Source organism: Aptenodytes patagonicus, chromosome 2 (assembly GCF_965638725.1).
Source record: "Aptenodytes patagonicus chromosome 2, bAptPat1.pri.cur, whole genome shotgun sequence".
Lineage (NCBI taxonomy): Eukaryota > Metazoa > Chordata > Aves > Sphenisciformes > Spheniscidae > Aptenodytes > Aptenodytes patagonicus.
This window is the reverse complement of record NC_134950.1, coordinates 141471135-141496393: the sequence shown is the minus strand read 5'-3', so window position 1 is coordinate 141496393 and position 25259 is coordinate 141471135. Positions and strand designations below refer to the sequence as shown.

Genomic DNA, 25259 nt, shown 5'->3' with positions numbered 1-25259 from the left:
ATATGCCTACTGCACAACTTGGCTGGCTAAAATTATTTGTCTAAACCTCCGTAGATTGTGCCAGTGTTCACTGAGAAAGATGCTTGCAGAGGGCTTTTCAGGGCACCCAGAGTAGGCTTTAACCTAGGGGAATGTGTTTCACTGCTGGCTAAGACAGAGGGGCCTAGAGATGCTCTGCAATTCAGTAGCCTGCAGAGCAAGTCCTCAGTCAGTTTACACCAGCCCAAGCCCACGCTGCTGCTGAAAGGGCGGTCTGTTCCCGCAGCCCTTCTGCTGGTCTTGTTGGACCAGAAGATGAGTGAGCTGGGTCGGTGGGCTGATCTCACAGACCATGGGGTGACATCCATGGGGGGGTGGAGGGATCGCATAGCTGTGGACCAGGACCTCCCTCTTCAGTAGCAGCCTGCAGTTAAATGGTCCAGGACTGACAGTGAGACTGCATTGTAATTTCAGTGCTCTAGAAAAATTAAATTAAAATAACCCTCAAAATACCCATTAGTGTTTCTGGCTTTGGTGTATTGGCCAGTTCTTCTGTATTTATCCATTCAAAAGGAGCACTTTTTCCTCATTTTACAGCTTTCTCCTCAGATTACCCCACAAATGTAGGCTTGTCATATTTGGGTTATTCAGGAGATTGACTACAATTAAGAGTTACTGCTTAATGTGATAACTACTGAAAATCCTGCTCTTCTTTCTGCAAATTAGGATCAATTACTACTTGTAAGATTCTCAGGTGATTAGGTACACAAAATTTAGACTGTGATTTGGTATCAAGAACCTCAGGCGTTGGAATGAACAGGAAGTGGTACATCTGTGCTTGTATCCTTATGACTTTTTTGTGATCTTTATCAGAAGAAGTCTTTTCAGAGTATTAGTGCACAGAGGCATATCCACACCTTGCTTGTTGGAAATCTGTCACTGTTGGTTTGGATTCAACGAGGTATAGGGAACCATGTTCAAATCTAGGACTCTAACCTGAGCATCCTCTCTCCAAAAACAGAGTAAATTTAAGTAGTAGGTTCTAATCTGGGGGAGATTTACAACTGAAATTCCAAAATGAACAGTCAGTGTAGAAAGTTGCCTTAAATCTGTACAATTGCATGACAACAGAATTGTTCCCTGTACGTTTTCCACACCTTCGATTGTACTTGACTCCGGTTTCCTCCAAATTTTCAATAGACTTTTTGCATGTAGGCACTCACTATAGGTAAACTCACTTAATCCAATATTGGTCACACAGGGTGGGTATTATGAAGATAAATATCCATAGTTTAGGAGGATAAAGACAGGCCTTTAGAAAATACCTTCTTAGAGGAGTGTAGAAAAAAACACGAAGTCAAGAATAAGGGCATATTTGTTCTAATGTAGCTCTGAATCTGGGAGGTGTAATACTCAAAATGGAAGACAATATGAAAAAGTAGGAAGCGTGAAGAAAGAGAATGTAAAGAAAGGAGCAGAGAATTTTTTCTGCAGTTTAGGTGCTTATTTTTATTCTCATTTTCTGACAGTTTATTTATATAGTTAGCGCTGGGAAAAAGATCTCGGTAAGTCAGCATTTAAAAATGGAGTCAGCCATAGAATATAATTTGTATGTGTGCATGCTGTGCAAAATTTTAGATGGTGGTTTCTGCAAAATGTTGCTTGTTTTAACACCCTCTTTGTAGTTTAAAGGGTGGTATTTGGAATGGGAATAGAGGCAGAAATGATGCAATATCATTCAGAGCCTGTAGATAATCCAAAAGTCACCATTGTTCATATTTTAGCCTGATAAGCAGCAGAGTAAAAATAATCCAATTTTGAAGTCATGTTGTTATTTGAGAAAGCTTTCAGTATCTGCAGAGGCACCAAGTTATTCAAAAAGGAGAAGCACGTAAAAACTTACAAAAACCCAAACCCAACCCCAGTTCCTGTAAGAAAGATTGAGTAGAGGAAACTTCCTTCTTCACCACAAGCGTGACACCCTGCAAAATCTCTCCTTATGCCATGGAGGGAAATACATTTTATCCCTTCATCCCTTCCTCAAGATCTCATGTAGAAACACTTAACACTTCGAGAAAATTTGAAAATAAACTTTTAATTGAATTATTTTATCTGAGATTGAAAGGTGGAAGAATCTATAGTGCTTTTTAAAATAATGCTACCATTCCTAAAGTCTAAGTATTCTAAATTCCTCCTATGATACTAAGTATGTCAGGTGAAATCTCAAAAGTTATTATATTTAGTAATAACATTTGATTTGGGAAACTAATAGGGATAAATTTGATTTTTTTCTTGCCTTCATGTTGTAGTCTTCCCTAGGCGTCTGCCTGTGGCCACTGAAGATGGCAAGAAACTGGGCTAGATAAACATCTTTTGTTACCCAATGCAGCTCCTTATTTCTGTATGCCAAAAGTTAACCTGCCAGTGTCCAGGTGGTGGAGTGATGAAGCCAGGAAATAGCGTCAAAAATTAAAACTTCAGATGCAATATTGCATACGTGGTGTAGTTTCTGTTCTTTTTTTTTTCCCTTTAAGTTAGCATCTATGTTTATATTTCACTGTTTAATACAAATGTAGCACATTGAGAAGATGGCTTAGCCAATTTTTCCAGAGTATTATAACTTTAGAACTTCCTGATTTTTATTTACTGAATTAGTGCCAGTTTATTTTAATGTAAATCAATATGCATTTTAATTTGAATTTAATAAGCAAGGGGTCTTTATGTTACAGTCTGTGAAGCTCCCACAACACCAATTAGCAAATAATTCTGTTCAATGATATATTATACTTTTCTCATGGCAATCTTACCCCAGGAGCATTTTGAGTATTTATTTTTAACTCCATAAGTTGTATTGTGAATACATTTCGATTTTGCTGTCAGGGCTATATGGTTAAAAGCTCTGAATCTAAAAAAATGACCCTTACTTCAAAGAGCTTCCATTTCTAGTATAAAACCAGATGTTGTGGATAAAAAATTTTAAAAAAATCAAGTTGTATTCTGTTCACTGCATTTTGGCTAGGGTTTGCACTTAATAGGAGGGGGTTGCTTTTTTTTAAAAGGAAAGACTGATAATAAGACCGATAATACTGTTTCAAATATTTGGAAATGTCACTGTTTTTTTCCTACAGAGTTTATTATTCAGCAGTTTATAATAGCCTCTACTTCTCTGCATAATGTAGAAACTTAAGTTAGTAATAGAAACAAGATTAAAGACAGTGAACTGATCGCTTAATGGAACAAATGAAGTCCTAGTCTTACTAATTGGTAAGCTTAAGCTAGAGAAGTATTGCACATGTAAAGTGGGAAAATGGAAGGCTGTTTGCATAAATATTTTCCACGGTTAAAGCACGTCATTAATAGACTTTATCAAATCAGACCAAGGGTCTGTATCAAGCAGCTTCATCATCCATGTAGTCATGAAGTGAATGTCATCAGAAATCACTGGGCTTAAACACTTATCAGCTCAATATGATAAAATGACTGCATTTTTATTTACACAATAATCTCAAATCCTCATATTAAAAAGTGGCAAATTTTTTTGCCCTTTGCTGTTCTAAGTGTGACACATGTAACAATTATTCATCATTCCATAATGGATCATTTTTATCAGAGTCCTGTGTCTCTTCTGTATATATAGAATAAATATTTATGTTTTCTCATTTTTCTGAACTAGAAGATACTGATAGAATAGGCTTGAAGTGTCAACTATAATTCATTGCCTGCAAAGAAAAGCTTTATACTGATACTGTGTGAAAGGAAAAGAATATCTAAATCATTTCAGCAGCGAGCTTATAACCAAGATAATATCTGCATTTTCCTTCTTGAAAATATATCTGCCATAAATTAAAGGAGGTCTTCAGTATTTTATTAAAATGCTTCTGACAAGTTTAACCCCATCTTCAACAGGAATGTATGTATGAATACGAAAACCTTTTTTTTAAAAAAGTGAAGGTCAAGTGAAAGTTAAAACAAGCTTGCAGTAAACTTCATACTAATTCTGCGAATATTTCGTTTAGAACACATTAACAAATAATGATGCTTATTTAGTATCAATCTAAAGGTACACGTTTTATTGTTATAGAAAGCCTAAGATATATGTAGCACTTTCTATTTTGTACAATAGTAACATAGTTTGCAAAAAAGCCCACGAAATAAGTGTATACTGAGTATATTTCAATGAACTCTTAATTTAGGTAAAATTAGCCTTAGCAGTAAACGTAATAGGGGAGAGGTGCATATCACAGTGTATAATTTTGTTTAAATGTATTAAATATATACATAGCAAAATAATTGGGTTAATAAGAATATAATTAGAATTCAAAAGATGTTTGTAATGAAGCATTTTATACACAAATATTATGGTTCAGTATCTTAGCATATTTTCAGCTATGCTCCAGTTTCTTTAACAAGAAAATGCAGGAAAGTGTTGGTACTAATTGTAATGAAGTAATAATACAAGAGAAGACTTGTGTGTGGTGAAGCCTTGCACCTGTTTTGCAGCATTCATTTAAAGGGTCATATACCGCCTTTCTCTGACAAGGGGAGAAATGTACCCGCTTCCCATTCAAGGGTGAGTGGTTAAGTTTCGTGTTTTCTTTGTGAGTGCTCCTTCCCCAAGCTCCGAGCTGCAGCAGCAGCAGCACCTCCCACATTTACAGCCACTTGCTCCGTAATTCCAGCTGCAGCTGGAGAGTGTGCGTCTTCTGAGAGAGCTGCTGTCCGAGGCGCTTGGTCAGAAGGGACGCTTCTTTTCTGGAGCCAGTCCCATCCACAGAAGGCCCAAAGCATCCGTCACAGGCTGGAACAGCTTTTTGCAAATAAGTGGAAAGCTGAAACGAAGTCTCGGTGTTTCTGATGGATATGAGAATTTTACTTTGAACTCCAAGTGTTTTTTTCCTGCAGTAAATTTAACTTTAATCACTCATTAGTATCACATCACATTGATGTTGAAACAAGCTGGAAGATTTTGTAAGGTCATGTATTTAATAGGAAACTTACGAAAATATAATTTTATGAGGTATACCAAACATTTCAGTTTAGAACTGCTGCCTAGAACCTTGATAATTGTTTTCTTTAAAAAATCATATATTATAAAACAATGTGAGAATGAATCCTTCCTTCCCATGACAAAAACACAGAAGCAGTCCTTCATTTCGGAAGCAATTAGTGTGTTAGGAGAGTCATTATTGTAAAGCTATGCATTTGTCCTTGCTAGTGACATGAATAAGGTAAGTGATCTTATGGTATTTGCTGTTGTCAAATTGCATTAGCATCTTAGGCATGATAACAATGTCATTAATGTGAAAAAAAATCAATTACTATGATAAGGCAATAAAACTTGTTTAATACTGCATGATCAGTAGCTTGAAAGAAACTTGCAATTTTAATTTTAATTCCTTCTGTAAATATTTCCAGTTCCTACAGACTCTGAATCTTTACCTTTTGTGATTATTTACAGACAGAGTGGAATTTACTCTTGGATGGGCACTCTGTAGAAACAAAATGTTAGGGGTGACTCCATTTGCTTGCCATCTGTCCTTGCCGTAATGTTTTTAGCATATGTATTAGGGAATTGTTGCACTACCCCATCCTAAAATCAATGTGGAAGATAAAGGTGATGACTTATGTTCTGGGCATTCCTTCTACTGTCCACTGAGTGCATCTTGTGTAAGTAAATTGTCTAACTTTCAGAGAGCTCAAATGCAGGAGAGATGAATCTGAGTCATGGTTGTTGAAATTAACGGTGGTTCTGTATCAAACAGCATAAAAATGAATTTATTATCTCTGTTCACATTTCATTCAGGTTTTTAGGCATCTTTTTTAAGATTATGCAGTTTAGGTATGCTGAATTTTGGTCAGTCACCTCAAGAGGCCTTGAAATAACACAGTACTTCAACCCAAACAGCTGCCTACACACGGGATGAGAACCTCCTTTAACTGGTAGGTTCCACTGCTTATTAGAGAGAAGCAACGGCATCGATCGCATTTGAATCTATAAATTCTGCACACTCGATTTACAAGGAGCATAATACCGGAAAGACTGTTATTTTCTGGACAGCAGACAACCATTTATATTTGGTCTTGTCCTGCAGATCTACTGGGTCCTCTTACCTTATGAAGGATCTGACTAAATTAATAGTAATAAAGGCAGGAAGTCAATCGAATTTTTTCATTTTCCACCATCTGCTCCAAGTGAGATTCTAAATTTTTTTTAGGGTAAAAGCTTTTCTCTCAGTGTTGTTCTACTCAAAATGAAGACATTTGATATTGAAAACAAACCTTGACTAGGTGGACAACACACAATTCAGAATCAATAAACTCAGCATTTCATTCCAAAAAATCGATCTGTCTGCATCTGTATGGGTCTGCTTCTGGAGAACTATCTAGAGCTTTCATTGCTTGCATACAATCAAATGCATGCTAAGAACTTAGAATTCACAACAGTCCATTGTTCTGTCCTTTAAAATATCTATTTCTGTTTCAGCATAAGAGAGATACTATATGAGGATATGTCTATATTGAAGTATGAGGTCATACCTGTCGGAAATCAGGCACTCATGTTAGGCTGTCACATGCATTTGGCTTTTGGCTACGAAGAGGCATGCTAGCAACTTAGCATTCACAGCGTGTCTTTCAAAGAATTGGCTTCAGGTATACTCTGGGACAAGTTCATCAGACAAAAACTGTATTAGGCTACCAATACATATAGTTGCATATAACGGAGGCTTTTCTTGCTCTGGAAAAGCCTCAGTATCTTCTGTTCCAAGGAAGTGGACGCATTAGGTGAATGATTTCATTACAAGTCAGCTTTTTGTGCTTTGAAATGGCAGTACTGAGAAATACCTGGTTGTCTTCATCCCTTCCTGAACCATGGGAGCCTGCCTACGTTGCAGAACAAGTATGATACCTTCATGGCAGATTGAGCAGGCACACTGACTGCTACTTCCTTCATACTTTTCAAACATACAGCAATATTTCTGAGGCAAGCAAACTCCAGGATGATATAATCTGGTAGACTTCAATTGACTGGTGGTGACTTCTGAATTTCAGCATCAGAATTCACATCTTCACAATACTCTGTGAGGAGCTTGCTTTACGTCTTCCAGCACCAAAAAACTTCATTAAGGAAGCCTGCCATTGGTCAGAAATAGAGTCATATTGCTCTTTTCGTAATAGCGTTCCAGCTAGCTGTAGTAAGTGCATGGCTTAGAAATTTCATCAAGTCAGCCAATCTTGCATTTGAAAGTGGTATTTCAGTGGAGACAGTCAGGAGGAATATACCTAGGGCTTTCTGAAGTGCTAATTTGTTAGACCACGTATGCTTGAGTGTGCCTCTCAGAGAATATGAAAAAAATTGTTAACTGCAGAGTATCTACTGCTTGATTTTGCAGGGCTTGATAGATCACTGGTTCATAAACATTAATGTAGAAAGCAGGAGAATGATGCACAAGCCAAGCTATTGAGGATATCTGGCCTTTCATTTGTTTGGACAAGCATGACATTTTGTTGTCAGTTGACTCTTCTTATCCTTTCCTGCCGTGGGTTATGAAATCATATGCCCTGAGGAAATTCAATTATGCATTTAATATTTTTGGATTAGTGGGGAATATGCATCTGGCATGGTGAAAGCAGGATGGTTTTATCTATAAAAGTTAGTTAGAAAAATTATCTCAGTTGATATAAATATGATCACAACCTGCTGTATTCCTCAGAAAATTTGTAACACTTGAGGCAAAGGCTGCTATTATCACTGTTAGAATCTAAATCTTTTTTCAGAGTGATGAAACATTAATGTGATGGGAGTTCTAAAATATTAAAAAGTTTGGCTTATGAAAGTGATGATAGAAATATGTCACTGTGTCCAAAAAGTTTAGGGGCAACAGCTGACGTAACAGCTTACCAGCAAATAGACTGGTACAGCGCGACTTGAGTTCTCTGCTCCACCCCATCCCAACCCCACTAAAATTTTTCAGTTTTTGACAATTCCTTTTGCATGAAAAGACTGGGAGCTTAATTTTCCAGGTACAGAAGAAAATAAAATAAAATACTGGAATGAGTAATGACCGGATGCTGCTAAACGAGGATTAGTGATTTAGTTATGAACTAGTTCTCTTCCCAAAGGAGAGAATAAGGACTGGTCTGGCAACTGCTGTTATTGGCTATGGAATAGACAGCTGGACTGTCATTTCAAACCAACACACAAAAAAACTGAACACATAGTTGGAAAATTAATTTCTGTGTTGTATCCTTTCATCTGAAATGTTTAGTTTTTAGACTCCCAGTCATTCCTGGTGAGGTGGATGTTGCTCAACAGAATAAACCTGAGGTTAAATATTGCTTCATATATTCCCTATCAGAAAACAGGACTCCTGGCTTAAAAGGTCTTTATGACAGATGAATGAGTTGAAAATTACATTTATCAGTGAAATATTCAGTGCCTATGTGAACCATTACAAAATGGACATCATAGGTGGTGGTTTTCTGGTAGGAACACATTGCCCTAAGTCCCCAAACGTGTTTCTGATTTTTAGAGAGAGAGGCTGGCACCTGTTTCAGTTTTTCCTCTTGGATTCCCTTAAATGTCAGATTGAGAGGAAAAATTATGATTCAGAATTTAAGAAAAGCAAAACAACTGTCAGATATTTCCTTTCTAGGAAAATCTCCTCTGTCATCCCACCTTGAACATATCTATAAGTGGTAAGCTGTTATTTCTACCTTATCCTTGTACCAAAAGAAGATGTTCTTTTAAGGAAGTAGACAGAGAACAGCAACAAAGAAGGAAGAGCTTGTGTCTAAAGGAAAGGATACCAAGAAGATTTTAAGGATTATCCTAAGGATCTTCAGGAACTTTCCTGGTTAAAAAGATGAGAATTTTGTGAAGTAGACTGTGAAAGCTAGAAGGAAACAAGCCTGAAGATGGTGAAACATCCACCAAAGGGTGAAGTTCTACACAAGTTGAGAAGGCAGCAAAAGGAAATAGTTTGTGGGAGGAAGGTGGCACGGCCTTGAGACATGTTATTTTCACCTGCTTTTGTCTAAAGCCATCAGCTCAAAACAAAACAACCAAATGGGCAGGGAGAAAATTCCCTTTTATTCTTTGTATCAATGGATAAGACCTTGAAAATGAAAAAATATATTTGGGACTTTACCTAAGGAGTAAGGAAGGGCTGTGTTGCATTTAATGAAACTACTCAGTCAAAATAAAAATCTTAGCTCTCACCTCAGTCACTCAGAGAAACAACAGGAAAAAGAGAATCAGAGACAGCCTGTATGCAAGTCCTTTTCATTAAGCAAGAATACTAGCTTATTGCTGAGAGCCAAGGCAGGCAAAGTGCAGTTCAAATCGCCTTGGAAAGAATGTTGCCAGGTGTCATGGTTTAACCCCAGCTGGCAACTAAGCCCCACACAGCTGCTCACTCACTCCCCTCCAGTGGGATGGGGGAGAGAATCAGAAGAGTAAAAGTGAGACAACTCGTGGGTTGAGATAAAGACAGTTTAATAGGTAAAGCAAAAGCTGTGCACGCAAGCAAAGCAAAACCAGGAATTCATTCACTGCTTCCCATCGGCAGGCAGGTCTTCAGCCATCTCCAGGAAAGCAGGGCTCCATCACATGTAACGGTTACTTGGGAAGACAAACGCCATCACTCCGAACGTCCCCCCCCTCCCTTCTTCCCCCAGCTTTATATGCTGAGCATGACGTCATATGGTATGGAATATCCCTTTGGTCAGTTGGGGTCAGCTGTCCCAGCTGTGTCCCCTCCCAACTTCTTGTGCACCCCCAGCTTACTCGCTGGTGGGGTGGGGTGAGAAGAGAGGCCTCGACTCTGTGTAAGCCCTGCTCAGCAGTAACGAAAACATCCCTGTATTATCAACACTTTTCAGCACAAATCCGAAACACAGCCCCATACTAGCCACTATGAAGAAAATTAACTCTATCCCACTCAAAACCAGCACACCAGGAAATGTATTTTCCATTTTCTTGGGTCTTCTTCCTCCTTCCTGCACACTTTTTTGCTTTTACCAGCTTAACTTTAAAATGTCCTGTATAAACAAAATCCTTATATCTTGTGAGAAATTGTAGAAATTATTAAGGAACAATTTACCTTTCTGTGGAGAAGTGTGTAAAACTGACAAGTTTGGCTCTGCAAAAGAAACTACATTAAGAAAATATTTGCTTCACAAATGGTAGAAAATACCATTTCCTTTTTGCCAGCCAGGGGTAGCCAGTTGAGAACTTAGCATGGATCCCTAGACTACAGAATTAACTTGGGTTACCTAATTTTGGCTTATATTTGTGTTTTCCCACTGTGAAGGGAAGTAGGAGAGATACAGTTAGGTAGTGAAGGTTGTTAGAGTGAGCTGCCAGTGAGTTCGGACACCCGATTCACTTGCATTGTGCTTTCTGCAGATTCTGAGTTGCAGGACTGTAATCCATTAGTTTATTGATATCTGCTTTTAATTTGGGTAGGTACCATTTTCTTTCTCCTGCTTCTGCTCAAGGCATGAGTTAAAGACAGAGACCTCTATGAATAGGTACTAGTTTGGCTAGGATAAAAAGGTACGTGGCACTGGATATTGTGATGGGAATATCTTAGTGGTATGCTTTCATCATGTTTAAGTTGCTTAAAGGTTGTTGGGGTTTTATTTTTTTATTTGAATACCTGGTGAATCTCGCTGTGCTGACAGAAAGTCTGACATCATATCCACAAGCCCTGAGCAGCAACGTTGTGTTGCCTTTGAGTCATCAACGGACCCAGAGCTTCTGCAAGGGAGGCATGGTGAAGCTCGTTTTCTGGCCCTTCTTTGTCAGGACATGTAGATGGCAAACCACTGGCGTCCACAAGTGTCTGTCGTTTTCAGGACGTTGTCCAAGTTGTTACCTGTGGTTAATCAGTCTAAGAAGGAAAAAACAAAAGTAGCAATGTTCATTGACTAGGAAATTGTTGTTTTCCGTGGCACTAAAATATGAATAAGGGTTTCCTGAACAGGCTTCTGTCTGCTGTAGGGCGGCTGTTTAAGGTACGTGTGGGTGCTTTGGCCTATAGAAAAGAGAAGATAATACCTGCTAATGAGGAAGCTCTTGCTGAATGTGGTAGCTTATACACATATGGGCTGCACCAGCGAAGTACCTAATGCCGTAATAACCTACAAATCCAAGGTATTCGAGTTGGGCTAAGTGTTACAAACAATTATTGTGGCTTTCAATAGAGTGCCCGTTCCTCTTCTTTTTGTCAGCCTTAGCCTCTTACCTGCCTTGTTGAGTCATATCTTGATGTGTGATAATTATATCTGGTCATAGCTAGTTCTGAATGCTGGTTCGTGTGAAGCTATCTGTGGGTTAAACTTCTCAGTTAATGAGGAGCTGACTGTGTGGGATTGGATTACCCCCTGGATTAGATTTCTCACGCAATTCATTTCCAGGCATCCTCTTTCAGTATTTTCACTACACGTTAGTCTATATTAAGGTGGAAATTGGATTAAAAGGACAAAGCGTGAAGTCATTTGCTGAAGCAGAGTGTTAGTGCCAAATTTTGTATAAAAGGATGCTGCTGAAAGGACGGCAGGTCTTGCTTCTAATCCACGGAGAATCCCTCCGTCTCTGAGTTTAAGGACTTCATTTCCAAATACAATGCACAGGGGGTACATAAACCCCTGTTAAACAGTTCATTTTGTGCATTCATCTCTTGTTTGTTTACGGTATTAAAAATGTTGTTTTCAGTCTGGAACAATCCCATTCGTGCAGAAATCACTTTGTAAATGTAAATATTGTATTAGTGACAGCTCTGTGCAGAGCAAGTATTTTAACCTGTTGGGCAGTATTAATAGCTCTCCTCTTGTAATTAAAGTTTTAAATATCTGAAAGAAACTTCTGCCTTTTATTTTTCTCAGTGAAATAAAGATTTTTCGAGAGGAACATTTGGTTATATAGGTAGGCAATGCTTACTATGTTGTGTTGATAGGGCAAATGAATTATTGCTGTTCTTGGATGAGGGGAATGTTGTGTGTGAAACTTCTACTGTCCACTGAGTAAACAGCAAAGTTTGGATTGTAAGCACAAGACAGGACATAAACGATATATTTTAAAAATCCAAGATCAGATACTAAATATCCAAAAGTTTGTGTACCCAAAGATGTAATTCTGGGCCACAACCTTAACAATTATCATCACACGATGCAAGACAGCCTAAATACGAAAGTATATTCACACAGAAAAAACTGATCTAACTTAAGCTGACCACTGCAGCTTTCACAGAGAGGATATTGACTACCAGTTAAATGCTATTAGGATCTGGTCTTCCTTGGAGAGCAAGTACTTGTCCTTCTGAAAAAGAGGAATAGGCACATCAATTTCATTTGATCCCGCTGGCTGATACAGTAGCGCTGACTTGGTAGTTACTTCCTTATTTCATCATTTTTTAAGAATTGACTCCATTTTCTTTTCATCATTCCAAACCAGACACCTTTTTTATGCATTGCCTTCTGATTGCTCTCAAAGCATCTTTCCAATTAAATAATTTCCTGATGAAAAACAAGTTTATATGAAGTAGAACTGTTTTTCATATGCTTTATCGCTTGCTGCATATTATACTATATCGCGTATGATAAAATTCCTGCTATTAATGGTTGTTTACTTTTCCTAGAGACAAAAAATATGCATCGGAATTTAAAACCAGACAATTTCTTTCAATAACTGCACTCATTTTACGTCTTCTTTGCTGGTTTCAGAAAGAACAGGTGGTGTTCTGCACTAGAAAAGTTAATGCTTTTAAAACCTTCTGTACTTTCTGAATGTAATAACAGTGACAGCACTTAGCACTTATATAAATCTTTCCATGCATAGAGCTCCATCCTGACATTGAAAGTATTATTATTATTCACATTTTACAGATAAGTTCTTTAATGTAGCAGCAAGTTCAATTTCCATGCCCTCCAGGCCAAATACGTATTATAGTAGGGGGACAAATGTCAGAGATTTTAGCTGAGAAATTCCTCATCTGAGTCTCGGACCTTGCTTTACTAGGGACACATGCATTAGCTTTATCCTGGTTTCTGTTAGTGACCCTCCTCTAGATTATAAATCCTACTACGTAGCACTCCTCCATTTCTTCCTCTCCTCCAGTGACATTTTCCAGCTCACTATCCAGAGGTTTTTCTCAGCTTTCTCCACACACCACACTTCATACGGGGAGTTCTCGCCTTGACCTCAACTCTGTTTCCCCCGCAGAAGCACACCTCTACAGACTGACTTCTCAAGGCCCAGTTCTGTTTTGATAAAATATCTGCAATAACTGTCTGATTTGTTATGTCTGTCGTGTATAGTCAGTATATTTGTTTCATAAAGTAATATAAAATATTTCTATATGAAATACTTTTATATACATTTTGATGATAATCACTTTTTAATCATTCTTCATTTGTTAGACATACTTGGCACAAAAATGTGATTGAGATACATGCCCATTATCCCAACCCACTTAGCTTTTATGATGTTTTACTTCTTGTCCTTTTCTTCTTTCATTTCTTTTCATAACTGATTTTAGGCTCTGCAAGATCAGACTCTCCAGATGTGTTTATACAGTATGTGGCATGATATGACTTGGCCAAGATTCGTATCATTAATTAATATTCTAGTTAAATAAAGATTATATTGATATATTATCATTTATCAAATTGAACAGCAAAATCTTGAAAGGAGCTAGAGACCTTTCTATATCTAGGTCTTAAAAGGCATCATTGTGGGGGTTTTGAATGGACAGGCAAAGCAACAGCTAACAAAATTTTTTGGATTTTCCTTTTTTGAGAACTTACGTCCTGAAAGGTTTCCTTGAATTTAAATGAATTGAAAATACTTCAGTCCACTTCAAGTCATGAATGATTAATGCCAGTAACTGTCAGTGACGTTAAGGAGAGTACTGACAGACAAAGGGAAGCATCAATTAATATAGGAAGAGTAAGATCCTTGATTTGTTGTCTACCAAAATAGACAGCATTTGTTGTATTTTCTGCAGTCTTCAGATTCTTAATAATCATATTTTAAAATTACATTGGCAGATGAAGTAGTATAGTTACATGTTTGTTTCTAAATTTAAATGCTGATTTAAATGACACTTTTGTAGTTCTGGATGTGCTGCATTGTCTAAGGTACATCTAGATGAGAGGAAGCAGGCAAAATGAGTTGTATCAAATACTAGGTAGCATTTGCCACAGGAGAGCATAAGCCTGTTTTTTCTACATAACCTTTTTTTTTTTTTGGTACCTGTTCTGTTTTGTGGGTAAACCAGACATATGATGATTATCTTAACTCATCAGTAAACAGAAAATAATCAAATAGTTACTGGCTGTTAACTCTTAGAATCGTGATATCCAATTCGTGGAGCTCCTGTATGTGCAGAAACAGAAAAGCCAATGAATAAAAACAGACAAATGGATTGCAACTAAGTAAAATGAATGAATATGTAAGCTTGTGCTTTATATTGTTAGGTAACACTGACAGTTACGAGAGCAGCTGTTGTACAAGAGCAGAGAGCAGCAACTACCGAACATCGCTGCAGGGCCATTGCTGACCCTACGTAAGGTGCTGGGCAGGAACTCTTTAGAGGCAGCTGACTGGCAGCACTAGGATTTCAGGAAAAAATAGCCCTCTGAAAATAGCCTCAACTTCCTCTTAAATACCCATAATTTAAATGTCATGCTTGATCCAGGGGCTGTTTAAATTCAGTATTCCATTCCAGAGAAGCCTTGTTCTACACTACATTTCATATATAACCCCAGTAAATAGTACTGTTCAGTTCAGTGATCAGATGAGTTGAATGTAATGATGCATGTATACGTGTTTGCAAGTTGTGGCCCTTAATGCCTGTGAAGAATATTATGTCTTGGAAGCACTGTGATATAACGTAATGGGAGACAAAAAACCTGAGTGACTAGTCTTCTGAGGAATGGAGTTTAGTGAGCTTCAAAAGGAGTTTCAACAAATATTAAGTGGCTTCAGTGTTCTAAGGAAAAAGCAGATAAATAACGATTTATAATGTGAGCTCTGTAATGAGCTCTTCTACCATAAATATGCAAAACACTAATTAGTTATAGCCAAATTTCCCTAGCTTTGGGAATCTTTTAGAATATAGCTTTTCAGTAATTGAATCACATCAAAGTATTTTTTCTCCCACTCTTCTAACAAAGTTATGTGTGATTTGTTGGAGGGCGGGGAGAGATGGGAAGCAAGCTGTTGACAAAACACAAGATGGCTTTGATGTAGTATAGTGAAACAATAACTTCTAGATTTATCACAAAGAAATGCACCATGAACCTGTAAGGAACTCTGTTTGTGGTGACTACCTGCACCAAGGTGAGGTTTGTCAAGTAATTTGATTCTAAATTTCTGAAAGGCAACTAATCTTTTTTTTTTTACAAAGGGTATAAATATTGATAGAGAAAAAATTTTGGAAGGATATCAGTGTGTGTTTGGAGGCAGATGATGCTTTTACAGGGCAGGTTTTTGCAAAGTTCCTTTTGATGATAGCATTACCTTAAATGGTTGGACATTGCATTATTTCCAGTTGAAGGAGTTTCATCAGATTCTGACTTCAAAAAATTACAGTGAAACAACATCACTATCATGACAAATTACCAAAACATCCCTCAGTATACCCACTGAATTAAATAACATTTGGCTTTAGAACCTCACTTGGAAATGCAAAGACGTGTGGAGGTTGAAGAGAATTCATTCTACTGTTAAACCTAACACGTTCATTTTTTAATTTAGAAGCTGATCAGCTTGAAACTATTGAAACCTTGGTATATTAACTGTTACAATTTTGACTCAAAATTGACTGTGTTTATTACCAGTACACCCTTGATGCTTCAAATACAGCTGAGTTGATCTATTGTATGAAATAGGACTGTTCAGGCATCGTTACAGGATCAGAACAGTAAGTGCTATCTTCAAATACAGAAATAAAGTCAGAACATAAACAAATCTACAAGCCTTCCTTCGCCATCAAACCAGCTGAATTCCAACTTCTAAAGCCATAGATTTCTTGTCTTGTTTGATTTCAGGTCCATAGCCATATGTTTGGGTTATATTGTCAAATTAAAAGTATGTTTATACAGCTTATAAAGGAATTATTTTGACTTCCGTGTAGGTCTGCAGTGCTAGTGTTAATTTAGATTAAATGAATGGTAACAGTAGGGAAGGTGTAGGTCTTCCATGAGGGATTGTACCTGGGCTGTTAGCATGAAGATGTGGATCTGGTCCTAGCCTAGAATGCTCTTTTGGGGATTTTGTTTAATGGATGTTGAAATCATTGAAACGCCTGTCTAGTTATAGTTGTTGGAGTCTGAATTTAAATGTCAGTATGTGTTTTGGGGGACCTACTGAAAGGAATTATGTTTTTTTAAAAAAAGCAAAAGTCTCTTCCGTCTCTTGATTTCTTCATCAGTAGCACAGGTTCTATTTGCTGTCATAGTGTATCCTCCATCTACTTCTACAGCTTCGTCCATTTCTATCAGTTTTGTTTGCAACTTCGTGGATTGTGACTAAATATAGGCATTCAGTATTACAACAAATATAAAGCCATTTTTGTAACATTTACTTATATCACATTTTGGAAAATAGGTGACTAAAATAAAGGCATTTGCTGTGTTGTTCAGATTCCTATGTCATCATATTAACTCCATTGAAAGAGCCATCTTTTATGCCTTGAGCCTGAGCAGAATTTCATGGCTGTACTCAGGTGAAATGTTGTGATGAAATATAAAAGAAAGGAGAAAAAAGCTTTCTGAATTGTTAGCTGTCACATTATAGCAGTATTTTCATGAATTCCCAAGTTATTAAATTTATAATACTGCAGTAGACTTTTTCTAATTAAATGTGCATTTTCTTTTGTCATAAGGAGAGAAAAAACTTTGGTTATGCTTTTTACAGTAATTTAATTAAGCATTTCCTGTAAGTTAATTTCAGTATCTATCATGGCTCACTAAAGTTGGAATTCAGTATAGAATGGTAGATTAATTACCCTTTGTCTTAGATGAAATAAGAATCCTAAATATGCAGAGTCATGAAATGTAATTGTGTTCCTCAATTGCTTATTCAATGCTTTGGAAACCTGAATCAAGAAATACTGAAGAAGAGGGCCAAAGGTTGTTAAATGTAGCGAGTAACACAGATTTTGAACTTTACTTAATGAACCGAGTGTTTATTACTATGAAATAAACGCACCATTTAAAGAATTATGGTGGAAATGTAAAACATTAAAACTCTAATTAATTTTGGTCAGAAGCATGCAATGCACTCATTTTTCCTAAAACATTTTCATTAGGGTCTAGATTTTCTCTGTTATTGAGATAAATTTCTTCCTTTCATATGGTAGTGCTATCTTTTTCCGTTAAAAATGTGTACTTCAGTGATGTTTAGAGTGATGTCTTTCAGCTGCCTTCGACTGTAGGCAGCATGTGTTGATTGTAGCTTACAGAAGCATTTTTATATAACTTTTATATAAAGTTGTGCCTACTTTTCTGTTTGATGTTGTTAATCATTTTGGAAACACACAATGTTCAGACCTCTTGATAAAAGGCTGTCTATAGCCAAACTTATTTGTGAAAATAGTTAAAGCATGAAAAAAAATCTGCAGCTATCATGTAGTAACTACCAAGATACATGTATAGCCTAACAATTAAACAGTTAAAAATTAACCTCTTGGTTTTTTTTTTAATTAAACAGTACTTAGAAATGAAATTGTTTAAAAGAGCTATTAATTCCTTATTGTTTGCCTGAGCACCTTTTGTAAGTGTACACAGTAGCTATTGTAAGAAGAAGCCATTTCATTTCTTAGTATCAAGAATACAAACATGAAGAAGTTTTGCTTCTTATAATTTAGTAAATGTATAGTGTAAATATGGTGGGACTATAAAAGTGAATATTTAAAATCATCTTGATTTGATTAGAATATGCATTTCTAGGCTATGGAATATTATCCTGTAGTAGTATTATGAGTATATATAAAGTGGAACTTTCTGTTTTAATTTATAATTCATAAAAATAATTATTATATTGCCACATAAGTAGAAAATGCTATTGTGGTTTCCATATATATGTTTATATATGCACAGATGTGTTATAATTGAGTGACAAATTTGCCTTAGAAGGATCTTAATCAGGACAGTGTCAGACTTGAAGGCCTGAAAACTAATGCAGGTGTGTACTCTGAGACAGGAGTGGAAATTAAGGAGGCCCGTCCCATACAGGCACAGTACAATCCCGTTAAAGTTGCTTTTCACCTATTTCTTAGTTGATGTTTCAGGTTTGTGATATCTAAGCATTTATAGATACAGTCTGAAGTTCATAAACCTAAACATTTAAAGACTCAAATTGTTGAAGAGGAAACATTTTCCTCTACTTTCTTCAAGGAGAACCAGCTGAACTTGTAAAACAATGGTTGGGTTTCAAGCACCACCTGCCCTGAAGAGCATCCCAACTGTAGTGGCAGTCAGCCAAAAGGGCCACTCAGTGGAATGGTTGCCTCCTAAAAAGGAGAGAAACAGATGGAGGATTTGAAATCTGGCATGAAATTCCACTTCTGTACTAAGCGTCAAATGAAATTTGACTGTAAGGGCTCTTGCAATGGTACATTTATCTGTGTAATCAGAATTAGAAACAAGGAAATAGAAAATACAGAACACTGAAAAACATTTCAAAAAGACTTAAAGTTCTTGTACCAGTGCAAGTTAAAGGAAAGAGTTTGTGATAAACATGCAGCTGCTCGTAGCTTCGTAAGAGCTTTAGTATAAAAATAGTTCTAGTCTTGCATTGCCACCTAGAGCACGATGCCATGTACTGCATCGGTGAAGGAAACCTCCAACAGTTAAACGTTGCTTTTTTTGCTAAACAAAATGGGGTGGAGAGCTGCTTCCAGTTAATTGATGTCATGTTTACTTACATTATAATGGTTAGTTCATTCATAGCCTTCATTTTTTCATGTACCAGATCAGCAGAGATTTCGTTGTTGGAATTTGGTGGGCTTTGACAGTAAGAATTAATGGAGATGCGCATTAAAAGGTACGACTGTCAGCTTGCCAGTGGTCCCAGAGGGGGCATTTTCTTGATGGCTGCTTCAGAATACTTCATGAAGCAAATGTCAAACTTGTCAAGGCTGTCACTGTGAAAATGATCCATGTAGCAAGGGTCTCCTTTTCTGGGGAAATAAACAGCTGCCTTATCACTGCAGAGCTACGGTGACAGAAAACTGTCATCTGTCACCAGAAATTTATATTTGTTTCTAATATCCATTGGTAAAGACCTGTTCCAGTTGTACTCTGTATTTTTGCGCCACTCTTCATTGTAAGGGTTGTCAGTAATACATTTGAAGAAGATAGCATAGGCTTTGGAAGAAAAATAACTGAGGAATTTTAGTGCTGGATGCTCACCTTTTGCCAGTTTAACAGAGAGACTGATTGAACTCCCAATTTTTAGCTGTGAAACTCCTTTTCCTCCAAATTTGGCCTGTGACATTGGAAAGCTAGACTTTAACATACACAAAGAAAAGCTCTCATAGTTTCTGAAGTCCCTTTTCCTGATATATTTTTGAAGAGTATTAAAAGTATTTTTACCTACTTCCAACTGGTTTTTTGCTAGCTAGAATCTGTGAGGCAGGAGATGAAATACCAGCTAGACACCCTCACTGGAGCTTAGTATATTAGTCATATTACAGCTCTTTTGGGTTAAGATACTATGAAAATTAATAGTATCTGAATTTGATCCTGAGTGGTTTTGAGATTGTATTTCTAGATTATGCGATAGCATAGAAAACCCTTTACTGATTCCTCGTTGTAGTAGGATATTTTTGTGTATTGCATTCTTTCTTACTATTCAGGTGTTTATTTACATCATACTGTAATATATAGCTGTTATATGGGTTACAGTTTGCAAAGCACACAACAGCAAGTTTATTTTATTAATTATACCTTTGTAATGCAACTTTAGAAATTACAGGTGTGGTGTAATGCACAAATCTGGTGCATTTCCTAGCATAGTTAATTGAGGTGTGATCTGTTCTACATACAGAGTAGTGTCAGATTCCCTGTAGAGTTACGAATTGTCTAATTTACTGTCATCTTCCAGATTTCATATCATTAACTAATGGAATAAAAAGAAGTTTTCAGACATTTTGAATGAAATTGGTTGGAGGGGGAAAAAAGAGAAAGGGACACCCAAAACCCTATTTCTAGGCTGTTTTTTTTTTTTGCATGCCAGAATTCATCTACAGGGGAATATTCTGGAATAATTACTACAAAATTAACTTTCCACATGGGACCTGTTATTCTCTGCTTGGAGCACCATTTGTAGTTGACCTTAAACATGCTTTCAAAGGAGATGAAGTTATATGACAGTCTCTCTCAACTGTCAGATCACAATTTTCAGAAATAGGATCTTAAAAGTCAGCTTCTTACCTTTAGTTTTTGGCACCTAAAGACATCCAAATATCAAAGTATTCCCATTAACTTCAGCAAAGCTATTGAATGCTCAATACTTTAATAATAATTCACAACACTTATTTAGGTGGCAGATTGTATGGTCTCAGTTTTAAATTCTTGGCCCTGTCCTGTTACTGTGACCCATAAATGCTCAGCTACCAAGTGTAGACTAAGCAGTTTGAAGGAAGACATGTCCATAGGACATTTGAAGACATCCACAGAGCATCCAAAGGACCCTTTAATCCAATACCTCGTTTCCATCAGGGAAAAGGAGGGATGCCTGGGGAAAGGATGAGGAAAAAAGATGATGTGGAAGGTCCATCAGTCCATCAGCATCATCAGGATGCTGATGAGGTGTCCAATCATCAGTGGCTTAAGGAGCTCCTGAGCTGACATTTCAATTCAGGGTGTTGGGTTTAACAGCACTTTGTAAAGCCCTTTGTACTTTTCCTTATCACTGTTGGTTTTGTAAATCTGAAAGAACAACAATTCCAGACCAGTAAACTTCATTCATTTCAACATGAAAATAATCTTTGGGCTGTTAAATGCACTTTCTCAGTAAAAGTAGTAATACAGTCTTGAAGGATTCGCTTCCCTTTGCTACTCTTACAAGTCACCAGATCTGTGCTGAGGCATCTTTTAGGTGAGCGTGTTCAAAATTCACTGTATAATATTCGAGTCTATGGTTGTCTGTAGTCAGAAAAGATACGGAGAGAAGTTTGATCTGTGACATCTGCTAGCAAAAACTACTTTGATCTTTGAACATTTTAACATCAAAATGACTGTTCTCTGTTTCAGAATTTTTAGGACAGAAAGCACTAGACAGTAGAGTCTTAGGCATCTGAAAGCAAAATTAGTAATAACATAAAATAGAGATCTGAGATTAATAGAAATGTGAACTGAATTTCTGTGAAACAGAAACTGGAATTCAGTATTTCATCTGCTGTGTAGCCACTGGTAATAGTAACTTCACACACTGCCATCATGGACTGTTTTTTAACAGATAACATGAAAATAAAAGGTTTTCCTTTGCTATCCGTCACAGTTAAAAGCATTATAATGATGATAATGATAGGTGGTAATTAGTAAAACAAATATATTAAATATGTTTAATCTGCAGTCTGTTTGGCATAATTTCTTGATAATTAGGCTATATAGGCTATTTAGCTAAAAATTCAAACATTGTTAATGACATTAGAAACTCCAACCAATTCATTATTCTATGTGCAATCATTGGGATGCCTCTTGGGTTATTGCAAAAAAAGATTTAAAATTTCATAGAAATTTTGCATTGTCAGCAAACTGTAAGAATAGTGAGTCTTCACATCTTGGACTATGGTTATTATGTGTGCTCTAAATTGCCAGTTCAAATCTTTCCCAGGTATACTGGCAGTGATATTGCACTTCTTATAATTCGTAGTATTTCACTTTTATATCTATTTACGCTTTTGTATATCTATTTCCCTGTATGAGGGAGCACAAGTCAGAATGTTGGAATAATGGCAGGTTGTGTTCTAGGATGGTGGATTAGTTGGCACTGAGGTCAGTAGGGATACAACTCCTGTAGGTAAGGACCTTCAGAAACATGCAGATTTGCTGTTCTTTTGTTAACAAAACCATCATGAAAGAACCTGGCTGTTTTTCTATAGCAGCCAAAAGTTTCTGTGGGTGGCTTTTTTATTCAGCGATATTCTTTGTCACCTGTAAGCAGTACGTCTCTTAGTTACACACTGCTCCTTTGTTGTTTCCCGTTCTGCCTTGCCTTTATTTTCTTTAGAAGTTTGACCTTTGTATGTGTACTATACATTTCACTCTCTTGAATATATGCTACACTTGTAATTTCAACGAATCAACAATCTTTGGTTTCACACGCATGCGCAGACATGTTTCCTCACCTGAACTAAAAGAGCCACGGGGCTCACTACATGTTTTAAAGGTAATTGAAGAGATGACAGTCCAGAAAGATAAGGAAAAAAAAAAATGCATTTAGCTTTTAGTGGTCAGTCATGTAAGTATTTCTCAGTGCCTAGCCTACCCCCAGAAGGGGGGAGGATTTAGAAGCAGAATGGTTTGGAGTGTATGGTTCTTTAATAGAACAACTAGCTTTTCAATTTTATTTTAGCGTTGTGTAACATAATACAAGACCACATTTTTTTAATGAGATTTTCCATTGCTATTCTATTTTGTGCTGCCCATGTGATCTTCCTATAGATTTTGTACCTCTAAAACTCTATTGTAATTATCCTTACAAAACACCCTTTGATAGTGAAAGGAGGACTAGGAAGCAAAAAGATAAAGTTATTTTCGTAGAAGAATGAAGGTGCTGTTTTAAAGCAGGAGACTGCACGCTGGGTTCCTGGGTCCCACCTAATGTCCCTGACATTTCCTTTCTCTCAAGTATTGACTTGTGATGAGCGGTGTTACAGCAACCGGGACACTTTGCTCCCAAATGTCTATTCATTTGCTCTCCTTTGTGTTTTTGGAACTAGGAAGATTCCCTGTATATTGAATTAAAATGCAGGCAGGAAAACTGGCCATACTTTGAATGTGTGATAAGGACTGTCCATGATGCGATGGACTGCAAGTTGCCTTATAAAATAGTTTTCTCAGTCTTCTCTAATTTGTACTTTGGAGGTCACGAATTTGTACTGGACACAAAATAGTATCCTTTCCTATGGAAACGGGCATTATGATGTCACTTCATTTTTTCAGTGAGATCCAGAGGAAGACATAGTGAATTATGAGCCCAACTCTTGGAGCTGAAGCTGTAGAATATTGTAAGCATGCTGCTGCCTGACATGCTCATGTTTCCTATTTTAGACCTGACTGATCTTCAGATAACATATGGTGGTACAAGTAATTGGAAAATTGGCAGACCTGTCAAGAAAATATGCTAGATGGGACAAAAATACGATGCTGCAGCACATAAAGTGTCTCTGAAGTTAAATTTATTGTCTTTCATCAAATGGTGAAGTAAACGTATCTGGTCTCAAAAAAATGAAACATTTTTCAATGGCAGATGCTTTTCAAAAGTAATTTTTAGAACAATGATGAAAGCTCTTGCATTTGAAAGTAATTTAGTGAAAACCTCTGGTCAAGAACAAAGGAAAGGTGTGTAATACTGTCTGCTGCAGATGTTTGAATATCTTGTCATCCGTGTATGGTTTAGTAATTTCTTTATGTAACCATCCAGTAAATTGGTCAGTGAAATATTTACTCATTAAATTATTCTTCTACTATAAATGTAGGTGATTGGACTTGTTTAAATTTTGGGTGTTCTTATCATTTTTATTTCAACTCCTGAGCAAAACCAAATGCTTGAATAAATGACATTTTTTGCTTATTTTTATGCTTATTGGTCAGGCAAAAGATGACAAAAGTCTGTACAGAATTCTATACATATGCATAAGTACAAAAACTGTACTTCTTCAATAAGCTGATTAACGTTCAGGTTTTCATTTTCTTTTACAGGAAGATGAAAATGAAGCTGTGGCAGAAAATCCATCTCAGGAGCTGAATTTGGAACAGAAAAAATCAAAAAAATAGGAGATTGCTGTCTTGTTTGAAATATTTGCAAGTTGTGTAACAGTGATTATAGTTTCTCATTGTAAAATTAACAAAAAAAGTTCTCAATAAAGTCATTGAAAATTAAATTCATGCTGCACTGGGGAATTAATTAAGTAGCTCCTGGTGATATTCGTGATTGCATTAAAAGCTGAATTATCAGAACTGAGCACCATACCAATAAAATTCTAAAAGCTTTTTGAAGACGGTATAGAAAGTTGATGGGTTATTCATCGCTAATAGCATTTACTAAGCAAACAGGTCAATTTTTTTTTACTCTGCAAAGCAGTGTTATCCTTAAAGGATAGTTATAACTCAGACATATTTTGGTATTTCTGAGCAAGAGCTTTGATTCTTAAAAGTTAGATAAATATGTTCTACTAAATGAATTCTGAAATTTCTTCTGATCAATGATTAAAATGAATGTTGCTGAGGACTGGATGGAGGCAAGGATTTTTTGGTACGTACAGTATGTTTTCTTAAGTAATTAGTTTTACATCTTTGCATCTTGTGATTTTTACTTGACTTCATGTCGCATTATCATTTTCTTCCATGTAAACCTTTTCCATCTTCATGTGATCATTGTCTTTTAATGAATGTCAAACTTTTGTCTTGATTAGGCCATCCTACACAGGTCCAATTCCTTCATACCAATCTTTCCATTCTAACAGAGTAAAATAACTTCTTGCTGTGTCGTTAGACCTTTAAGTGAGTAGTGAAAATCTAGAATAAAACCCCCTTCTTCCTGTCCTCATCATTTTGATTTCCGATTTACCTCTGCTTTTTAGCCTGTGCAGGTCACTAAACGGGAAAGTTAGTACAAGAAACTCAGATGTAGGTTTATAGCCCAATAGTTTCACAGGTTGCAATGAAGAAACCAAAAATCTTACCGATTCTGTTTTAGGATTAGAGCAACACTCACTGAAGTCCCGCGAGTGAAGTTTATCTTGCTCTAGGAGAAATGAATCGTCTTCAATTGAAAAAGTTCACCTCTTTTCCCACTCTTCCATATTTTTACTCTTACTCCGTATATTGAGTGTTAAATCAGATTGTAAATAGTATTCATCCTCAATTTTATCCCATCTGTATAAATCATAGTTTCAGATATTTTAAAAACAACATGCCTGTGCTTAAGCAATATCTTTTATAAATTCTTTTCTGGTTCATAAGGTTCAAATGTGTGTAGCTCGTGGACAAATTTCATTCACAATTACTCTACAGGAGTTTAATAACACTAGATCTCATTT

At 36.6% G+C, this 25259-nt stretch overlaps 1 protein-coding gene across 1 annotated transcript in view; it reads left to right on the top strand.

The window, feature by feature from the left end:
- PHF14 (PHD finger protein 14) overlaps window positions 1-24101 on the top strand; it is a 169981-nt gene extending 145880 nt beyond the window's left edge. The window contains 1 exon segment of the mRNA XM_076331424.1: window positions 23920-24101. Coding sequence (XP_076187539.1) covers window positions 23920-23994 — 75 coding nt within the window. The 3' untranslated portion in view covers window positions 23995-24101.
- Window positions 24102-25259: the final 1158 nt, after the last annotated feature.